At 47.4% G+C, this 11035-nt stretch overlaps 1 protein-coding gene across 1 annotated transcript in view; it reads right to left on the bottom strand.

The window, feature by feature from the left end:
• The window catches only part of LOC121005548 (cationic amino acid transporter 2-like), a 112978-nt gene extending 104961 nt beyond the window's left edge, over positions 1–8017 (bottom strand). The window contains exons 1-4 of the mRNA XM_040438354.1: positions 7873–8017; positions 5994–6125; positions 5425–5609; positions 4995–5165 (exon numbers count right to left, since the gene is read on the bottom strand). Of these exons, the coding sequence (XP_040294288.1) occupies positions 4995–5165; positions 5425–5609; positions 5994–6125; positions 7873–8017 (633 nt within the window). The remainder of the gene's footprint in view (positions 1–4994; positions 5166–5424; positions 5610–5993; positions 6126–7872) is intronic.
• Between the last annotated feature and the right edge of the window lie 3018 nt (positions 8018–11035).

An 11035-nucleotide genomic window follows, 5' to 3' on the forward strand; every position in this document is an offset into this window, starting at 1 on the left:
TGTATGGGAATTAGGGTGAGGGAAGGAGGGAGGGACTGATGTGGAGAGAAGGGACAGAGGGTGGAAGGTGTGGTTGATTTTGAAAGTAGACAGCCATAGTGATGAGAAGAGCAGCCAGAGCCTGAGTGAGACAATATCGTAGCATACCTGTGCTGTGTGTAACTGTGTTTGAGTAGCACACATAGCATCTCCGTCTCCTGTCCTGTACAACTGCCATGATTAACTGCCAAGCGCTTAGGCAATATGGCGCTTTGGCAGAGATGGTGCTTTTGGCTCGTACTGACCCCTGCGAGATACATTCCCATACTGTACCCATGATACCATGCAGTTCCAATACATTCCTATACAGTATCCATGATACTTTGCAGTTCCTATATATTCCCATACAGTATCCATAATGCCATGCAGCTCCAATATATTCCCATACAGTCTTCATGATGCCATGCAGCTCCTATACATTCCCATACAGCACCCATGATACTTTGCAGTTCCTATATATTCCCATACAGTATCCATAATGCCATGCAGCTCCAATATATTTTCATATAGTGTCCATGGTGCCATACAGTTCCTTTATATTCCCATACAGTATCCATGATACTATACAGTTCCTCTATATTCTCATACAGATCCACTGTGCCTTACAGTTCCTATAATTTCCATACAATATCTACAGTGTTATGCAGTTCCTATATATACAGTATACATAATACAATGCAGTTCTTATATATTCCCAAACCTGATAGTTTGAGCTGTCTGCAGATCAGAACCTGTCTTGTTTCTGAACTGTGTTTCATGGTTTAAGAAAATGGAGGATAAAGCGGACCGGTCAGCAGTATACAGTGTTCTCTGTGAGGGCAGCATATAATAATGCCAGACCTGACGGACTATTACATAACAAGGCACAATTTTATTAGCTGCTTTGGTAATAGCAGCTAATAAAGAATACCTCATAATTATACAGTAGTTATGAGAAGAGCAATCTCACCAATTATTGACTCTTGCTGATATACAGTCAGGTCCATAAATATTGGGACATTGACACAATTCTATCATTTTTGGCTCTATACACCACCACGATGGATTTGAAATAAAATTAACAAGATGTGCTTTAACTCCAGACTGTCAGCTTTAATTTGAGGGTATTTACATCCAAATCAGGTGAACGGTGTAGGAATTACAACAGTTTGCATATGTGCCTCCCACTTGTTAAGGAACCAAAAGTAATAGAACAAGTGGCTTCTCAGCTGTTCCATGGCCAGGTGTGTGTTATTGCCTCATTATCCCAATTACAATGAGCAGATAAAAGGTCCAGAGTTCATTTCAAGTGTGCTATTTGCATTTGGAATCTGTTGCTGTCAACTCTCAAGATGAGATCCAAAGAGCTGTCACTATCAGTGAAGCAAGCCATCATTAGGCTCAAAAAACACAACAAACCCATCAGAGAGATAGCGAAAACATTAGGCGCGGCCAAAACAACTGTTTGGAACATTCTTAGAAAGAAGGAACGCATCGGTGAGCTCAGCAACACCACAAGACCTGGAAGACCACGGAAAACAACTGTTGTGGATGACCAAAGAATTCTTTCCCTGCTGAAGAAAACGCCCTTTACAACAGTTGGCCAGATCAAGAACACTCTCCAGGAGGTAGGTGTATGTGTGCCAAAGTCAACAATCAATAGAAGACTTCACCAGAGTGAATACAGAGGGTTCACCACAAAATGTAAACCATTGGTGAGCCTCAAAAACAGGAAGGCCAGATTAGAGTTTGCCAAACGAAATCTAAAAAAGCCTTTACAGTTCTGGAACAACATCCTATGGACAAATGAGACCAAGATCAACTTGTACCAGAGTGATGGGAAGAGAAGAGTATGGAGAAGGAAAGCAACTGCTCATAATTCTAAGCATACCACCTCATCAGTGAAGCATGGTGGTGGTAGTGTCATGGCGTGGGCATGTATGGCTGCCAAAGGAACTGGTTCTCTTGTATTTATTGATGATGTGACTGCTGACAAAAAGCAGCAGGATGAATTCCGAAGTGTTTCGGGCAATATTATCTGCTCATATTCAGCTAAATGCTTCAGAACTCATTGGACGGTGCTTCACAGTGCAGATGGACAATGACCCAAAGCATACTGCAAAAGCAACCAAAGAGTTTTTTAAGGGAAAGAAGTGGAATGTTATGCAATGGCCAAGTCAATCACCTGACCTGAATCCGATTGAGCATGCATTTCACTTGCTGAAGACAAAACTGAAGGGAAAATGCCCCAAGAACAAGCAGGAACTGAAGACAGTTGCAGTAGAGGCCTGGCAGAGCATCACCAGGGATGAAACCCAGCGTCTGGTGATATCTATGTATTCCAGACTTCTGGCTGTAATTGACTGCAAAGTATTTGCAACCAAGTATTAAAATGTGAAAGTTTGATTTATGATTATTATTCTGTCCCATTACTTTTGGTTCCTTAACAAGTGGGAGGCACATATGCAAACTGTTGTAATTCCTACACCGTTCACCTGATTTGGATGTAAATAGCCTCAAATTAAAGCTGACAGTCTGCAGTTAAAGCACATCTTGTTCATTTAATTTCAAATCCATTGTGGTGGTGTATAGAGCCAAAAATGTTAGAATTGTGTTGATGTCCCAATATTTATGGACCTGACTGTACATCTGCTCTTATACCTGCCTGCCAGTCAGTGGGCAGGAGAGGGCAGGAGATGGCGAGATAGCTGCTATTAATTACACAGCACAATATTTTTGTGTTGTTTGGTCCAGTACTGCAGACCTGTCCCCATAATAAGTTATCTTAAATAGGACAGAAAATTCTGGTGACAGGTCCACTCTCAAACATGGATTTAGATTATAGCCTCCATTTCATATTTTTTTATGTGTAGGGGGGGGTATGGTTCTATGCTGAACTGGCGATAAGGCGAACTTGCAGATACTGTAGAAAAACAGTAGGTAAACAACCAGGCCATGATGTGCCCACATAATACCATCAACTCCACATTACATTTAGTATATAAACATGTATAACAAGACAAATAAGTTGATTACACTGCAACACAATCATACTGCACAAGCAATACACACTCATGTATACAAGAGACAACGCACTCATATATAGACACTAAAATGTACACATGCACACAAAGATAATGCACTCATACATAGGTATATACACAGGTCATACAAAACTATAGAAACACACATACAGTACTCTCACATATACACAAAGACACAGGACACACATAGCTATAGGCACACATACAGTATATATATATATATATATATATATATACACACACAGGTCATACATAGCCATAGACACACCTAAAGTACACTCATATATACACACACAGATCATACACACCTATAGACACATATACAGTACTCTGACATATACACACGGACACAGGAGACACATAGCTATAAATACACACATACAGTACACTCATATATACACACAGGTTACATATAGCTATAGACACAAACATACAGTACACTCATATACGCAACAGGTCACATATAGCTATAGAGTCATATATACACACACACATACAGTACACTCATATATACACACACAGATCATACACACCTATAGAAACACCTGTTCCATGTGGTACATTGCTTGTGAGTACAGCTCAGCCATTTGAGTCTCCCTCTATACTGCCATTTGGTGCAGAAGACTGCAGAGAATGTAGCCATAAAACCCCACCTTGTCACTTAGCAGCTAGGAATAACGACATGACAATACTCTTTTGTTGGGTGAGAGTCGGTCACAGCTTTATTACTTATTTCTTTTATCAAACCAACTTTTTTTTATATCTCAAACCAACATCAACAACTTGGAGTCTCAAGAAGCGGTATGCCCCACAGACTCCCTCTATGGGCAGGTCCGCCTTCTTCTCCGTTTTGCTTTGATCACTGACCTCCGCTGTGACTTAGTATCATGAACACCTGAAAATGAACAACAAATAACACTTGTAACAAATGATCAACCCAAAACCAGGGCGGGAGAGTGGAAAGCTGCCTGCTGGTGCCGTAGAGAAAGAGGCCGGGACTTGCCTCATCCCCCTTTTAACCCTCCCGTGGCCCCTACCATCTCTAGCCACCAATCAGGGGGCAGGGGAGGATACCCTGGGTCGCCTAGGAAACACAATAAGCAGCCCAGCTAAGTCTGAATAATACACCACTTTATTTTGGTAACTTTGACCATCCCACAAGCTGCTGGTAACTTTAACCCTTCTGCTTCCGTCTCCACAGTCTATGCCGCCTTCATTTAACCCCCTCGGCGCCACCTAGACTGCAGAGAATGTAGCCATATAACCCCACTTTGTCACTTAGCAGCTAGGAATAACGACATGACAATACTCTTTTGTTGGGTGAGAGTCGTCACAGCTTTATTAATTATTTTCTTTATCAAACCAACTTTTTTTTATATCTCAAACCAACAGCAACAACTTGGAGTCTCAAAAAGCGGTATGCCCCACAGACTCCCTCTGTGGGCAAGTCCGCCTTTGTCTCAGTTTTGCTTTGATCACCGACCTCCACGGAGGGGCCCGTGTACTCCTACACGGCGCTCCGACCCCCACCCAACAAGAACTGGGCCTGCTCGACTCCGTCCTGTAAACCAGACAAGAAAATATCTAACCCTATGTCATTTAGATGGACACCGTCGGGCCGCATAAGGCACCCGTTGTCCCCCTCCAACTGGCGATGACGTACGACTACCCCAGCTCTGGTGCGGACAAAATGCGAAATGCGGTTATTGACCGTGCGACTGGCCCTTTCTATCGCTGTGGCATCCCTGGCACCTTGCCACGTAACCCGGGGAATAATTTCCGACCACACAATAATCGTCTCTTGGAAGAAAGAGGGGAGTCTCTCCAAATCAGCCCTTATTAACGTGATCAACTCCGCTATTTTTAAAAGACACAGGTCATTGCCACCCGCATGAATCAATAATATCACCGGGGATCGCACTAGATGGCTACATTCCACAGCTTCCGGGAGAACCTGTGACCAGCGTAAGCCCCGGACACCCCGCCAGCGTGCTTGAATATTTCGAAAACCGAGGCATCGACCGCCCGGACGGCTTTCTGCTCTCTGTCCCGCCCAAAAGATGTACGAATGACCGATGAAACATACTGTAAGCTGGACCGCATCTAAAAGAAAAATCAAATCAATAAATGAGGTCGAACATATGAAGCAAAGCAGGCAGATTTCCAACGTCCGATCCGCTGCACCTCGGACTCTGACAACCAAGCGCGAGCCGCCTCCGTGGCTGCCCCAATTCTAAAAGAGTGTGTGCCAAATTCAGCAACTGGTAAGTGAAGCAAAAGGAGGCAACGGCGAAATATGGACCTAAATTGAAAAACGGGTAAGGGGGGTGCCGTCAGCATGTATCAGAAAAGTAGATCCTACCGGTCGAGTAGACACGAACTGGGCTACAGCAGCATGGGGACAAGCTGGGCCGCCAATCTTATGCAATGGAAGCCAGGCCCCTCGCGCAAAAGCATCTGTTTTAGAGCGCCTAATGAAGACCCGTAGGGCCGAGTCACTAGCTCCTAAGCCTCCTGCGCGAGCGAGGGAAGGAGAAACCAATTCCCCTATACGAAGGGCAGCAAAAAAGGCTAAGCAAAAAGCAGCCCTAAATAAATGCACCTCATAAGGAGATGCGCAAATAGAGGGGAGTAATTGGCATATGCTCGCTAATAAGGAAAATGATACAGGGCGGAGGTATTCGCGGCGAATATGCTCCTTTCGCCAACCCCTAATAGCTTGCCTAATTAGAAAATGCTGAGTCACATCCTGCCAACCGCGCATTTTAAGGTAAAAACCAACACCACACAATCTACGCTGCGCAACCAAAGCAATAACTCCCTTGGCTTTCAGGGACAAGAGATAAGAAATGGTCACCTGTAAACATGCTGTTCGTAATATCGCATTTGCGGAATTAACCGCCACCGCCCTCCATTCCGCCCACGCCTTACCATGTGCTGACCACGTTTCTGGTGTCGCTGACGCTTGTACCATACTCATCAGTCGTTGATCGGCAAATCCCAAAGCATCGGCGGGCATGGGATTCCTTCCTGGATTGCCCCCGGCAATAGGTACCTGAATTCCTGCCAACGAAAACGAGAGCGTCAGCTACGAGGTTGTCTACTCCTGGCACATGCCGGGCTCGGAACCAGACATTGAACTCTAGGCAGCGACGGACAAGATGGCGAAGTAGAGAGAGAACTGGGAGGGAAGAGGAGGTTAATGAATTAATACAGCAGACTACCGCCATGTTGTCCGTGTAGAAACAGACACGCCTGTTTCGGAAACAGGAGCCCCATAAATTGATGGCTACAATAATAGGGAACAACTCCAGCAGTGTGATGTTAGAACACAAGCCCCGAGAACGCCAAGAGTCAGGCCACGGTGCTGCGCACCACTCATAGCCTAATAATGACAAATTCGGAAAAGAAATCTCCAAAAAGATTGATAACAAGTGTGTCCGTTATACTGGGCCAAAAAGGAATTCCAGACATGTAAATCCAATTTCAGCTGCTTGGTCAACCGGATGTGGTGAGAAGGCTTTTTTGCACCGCGCGTTGCCAGTGATAGTCGACGGGAAAAAACGCGAGCTATCGGCATGATGCGGCACGCAAATACTAGTAATCCCAATAACTCCTGCATTTGCCGTAGCGTAACCGATTTTACTGAGAGGAAACCTGATATCAAGCCGGATAATTTTTGTAATTTATCGCTTGCTAGGCGGAAAACCATCAAGTTGGTATCAATCTCGATACCTAAAAACTTGATAATTGTCGCCGGACCAACCATTTTATCCTCAGAGAGGGGGACGCCAAATCGGGCCATGAAAAAACGGAATGTATCCAGGAGAAATTGGCATTTTCTAGAATTGCCAGCGGAAACAACTAGGAAATCGTCTAAGTAATGGATAATATTTTGTGAGCCCGTTTCAAAACGGATGATCCATTCCAAAAAGGTGCTAAACAGTTCAAAATAATGGCACGATATAGAGCAGTCCATCGGTAGACATGTGTCATAGTAATAGGCGTCGTCCACCATACAGCCTAATAGGTGATAGTAATCAGGATGTACAGGGAGTAAACGGAAAGCTGCTTCAATGTCTGATTTGGCCAACAACGGCTAACTAAAGCTACCGCCCTATCAAATGACACATAGGACACCGAGGAGTCCTCCTTGGAGATACCATCATTCACGGAGGCACCCTTTGGAAAGGACAAATGATGTATCAATCGAAATGATCCTGGCTCTTTTTTAGGGATAAGGCCTAAAGGGGAAATACGTATGTTTTTAAACGGGGGGGGGGGGGGGGGGGGGGGGGGGGGAACGTAAATGGCCCTACTATACGTCCCAAAGTGACTTCTTTAGCTAATTTGCTTCTCAATTGATCTGGGTTATCCTTTGCTAACTTCAAATTATCAGAAATTGTGGGTAGTGGAGAAAAATAAAACGTAATGAAAAAACCTGACGTGAAACCGAAACGTAGTTGAGCAGCCGCTTGCTCATTGGGGTATTGGTCTAGCCACGGGGACATCGCGTGCACGCTCACCGGGGTCTTTCCCTCCAGCGGAAGTGTGGGCTTTGTGTACTGAAGCCTGGCGCTGGCATCGGACAGCGGCGTGTGAGCCTCCGCAAACGGAACACTCGTGCTTGTATTTACAGAGGGCGAAAAATTTACAATGGCCCTCGTTGTATAACCAGCAGGCTCCTGGCCTGCGCACGGCCACTGCACCGTGTGTATTTGCTGAGGGGGCAGTGGCCGCGAGGGGAAAGGGTTGTGTTCTTTGTGACATCATAAGGCAGAGCATAAATCTGCTGCTTTTACCCCCCAACCTATATCTGGTTGTAAAGCTAACCTTCGGCGGAACTCTTCATCATACCGCCACCATGCGGTGGCGCCGTGCGCCTTAAACGCACTATTAATAGAGTCCATGTACACGAAGAGGTCTGCCGAGAGTTCCGGGTAACGCTGAGCCATGGTGTAACCCAAGACTGCGAATGCTTGTATCCAATTACCTATGGTACGAGCTACCTTTGGTTTGCGGTCTATAAACCGTTCAGCATTAGGGCGCCGCTCATTATCCACCGTATGCTGATCCACAGAAATTACTGACCAAATGTCTATGTACTGGTTAGCCCATATTTTGTTTTTGGTGTCATCATCTAGGTGGGCCCCTAACAGCGTTAACCCGCAAAATATTGATTCTTTATGATCGCTAGGTCTGGACTTACTGGACAGAGTAGCCTCCGTGGCGGGCTGTGTCAGGGAAGAACCGGGGTCTAATTGTGCTAGTAAAACCCTAAGCGCAGGAGCTAAACCTTTGGCACCCCAGACCCCAGTAAAATTGTACTCACCGGTAGATGGATTCTGTTGTGTGGGAGCGACAAAACTCGCCTGAGGAGTTGTTGTTGGAACCGCGCTGGCTGACTTCGCCACACGGGAAGGCCTTCGTGACTGATGTCTGGGGGCCCGCATACTACGAGAACGTGACCTGCCGGAGTCCGAACCGCAGGAGCTCAACTCCGAAGACGAAGGCGACCGCCATCGCGCCGATCTTGACCGCGTCGAACGGCTACTCCGGCTATGGGCGCTGGATACATGGCGGGAACGGCGGCAACGGTGAGAACCCGACCTGCGCCTTTCTCGGCGGTCGTGGGTAACAGCAGGTGATCTATGTCGTAGGGCAGGCTCCTGCCCAGAAGGAGCGGTAGCCGGCAGGGTCATCTGTAGGTTGGCAGATGTATTTGGGATGTGAAGTGGGGGGGTTGACTGTAACAGTGGTGGGGGGGTGGGAAGCAGCTGCATTAGGGGGTGTCACGAGTTGGAGGTCCCAGGAGAGACCACCGCGTCGTCAAGCAATAAACGGAAATCAGGTACAGACACATAAGAGTTTATTGCACAAACAGAAACATGGAAAGCAGCACAGATAAAACATGAGCTCTATGTACCGTCAGCACAGTGGGAGAAAACCCCCACTGCGCCACTGTCTAGTAATACTCCAGAGGGGCGTAACTAAGCAACTCCTGGTTTTCACTAGAGCCCTAGATGGTAGGGTTAGACTTAGCCGCAGGAAGTTGCCAGGGTCCACTCTGGAGCGTGACCTAGACAGTGACAGCAGGAGCGAATGGACAACAGGTACCAGAAGGTACCGACGGCACATAGGCAAACATAACAGACAGGTAAATACAAAACAGGGCAAATAATAACACAAGCAGGAGTTCATGCAAGGGAGCAGGAGTGGCAATGAGCAGAGAAGGACTTGCTCCACCAGTAGTAATCTGCATGGCCTTGTCATGCCACTCTGCTGCAAAGGCTTGCTGAACACAGACATCAGAATAAACACAAAGTAACTAAAACATAACTGGCAGAACAGAAAGACAGGAAAAAGGACGCAAATGAACAAGTAGGGAAACTCACAGAGCACAGACAGACAGACACAGATCCCATGGGTCAGCAGCATGGGAGAGAGTACAAACCAGGAACAGGACAGACAACACACACCAGGAGAGCTGACCCAGAACTGAGGAAACCTCAGCCTTATATACAGGTTCCATGGGTGCAGCAGAGAGACCACACCCATGGAGCAAACAGAGGATTAACTCCTAATAGGCACACAGGGGAGTTAACCCATAAAGAACCACAAATACACAGAAACGGAACTTCAGCGAGGAGTGCCGAACAAGCAATGACGGAAGGTCACAGCCAGAGATAGTGGCTGTGACAGGGGGGCTGGAGGGGGCATAATCTGTCCTGTAGGCTGTGGGTGCGGCCTCCCCCATATGGGCCTCTTCATTAGGGGCAAATGACTGCATATGCGGCAATAGCGTTATAGTCTCCTCAGCAGAGGAGCGCTCGCTGTGCCGATTCCCCATGATGTGCTGTGCAGGGCAAACAGGAAGGAGGGGCTGGGACTCAGCCGGCGGGAACTGAAGCTGCCGTTACCGCGGCACCGGAAGTTGGGGAGCGGTGGGCGTGGCCTGCGGACGTGCAGGCCGAAGCGCTGGAGTCCTCTGAACACTAGAGGCAGGAGGATCGCTGCGCTGCTGCTGCCGCCGGCTCCTGGTGCGGCGAGGTACTGGGGCAGGAGAGGGGCTGAGACGGGCGGGTGGGCAGATGTTTCTGCCTGCCACCCGGCCGCTCCAGTAGTTGAGCGCAAGGGGTGGGCGGGGGGATTGATGGCTGGGGCGCTTGTAAGCCCGCCATCAGGCGGGATAGAAAAGCCGGGCCCTCAGATTGAAAGTGTGCATAAAGAGCTGTTCCTCTGTGGCCATACCTGCTGCCTGCTGGTGCCGTAGAGAAAGAGGCCGGGACTTGCCTCATCCCCCTTTTAACTCTCCCGTGGCCCCTACCTTCTCTAGCCACCAATCAGGGGGCAGGGGAGGATACCCTGGGTCGCCTAGGAAACACAATAAGCAGCCCAGCTAAGTCTGAATAATACACCACTTTATTTTGGTAACTTTGACCATCCCACAAGCTGCTAGCTTCTGCTTCCGTCTCCACAGTCTTTGCCGCCTTCATTTAACCTCGGCACCACCTAAAATCATTCATGTGATTGTGACATCATAGAGGTGTATGCCGGGTACAGGGGTGGGCTCCCCAGGATACAGCGGAGTCACGAATGAGGAAAGCAACCCCAACGCCAGCTTTTGCCAAAACAGTATTTTACTTAAACGTGGCAATGAGCACAACCACATATGCTGGGAACACACAATACATTTACATACACCCAGCCCGAAGGCTGAGACCCTTGTGCTGTACAGAATGGTACCCTCCGATGGATGCTGGAGGAAAGTGCAGTTATTTACCTACTGGCGGGCACAATTAAACAGCCACACCTAACCTGCTATTACCCTAACAGATCAAGAACAACAGTTTTGGTGTGTGGTACGGGCTACACAATAGCTCACAATCTTACACAGATCTACAGTATTCCCCCCCTCCATAACCGGTCTTGTAACACGTGCCTGAGTATTCCTTCTGAGCCAAAATGCCAGC

The sequence above is a fragment of the Bufo bufo genome, chromosome 1 (assembly GCF_905171765.1).
Source record: "Bufo bufo chromosome 1, aBufBuf1.1, whole genome shotgun sequence".
In the NCBI taxonomy this organism is placed as follows: domain Eukaryota; kingdom Metazoa; phylum Chordata; class Amphibia; order Anura; family Bufonidae; genus Bufo; species Bufo bufo.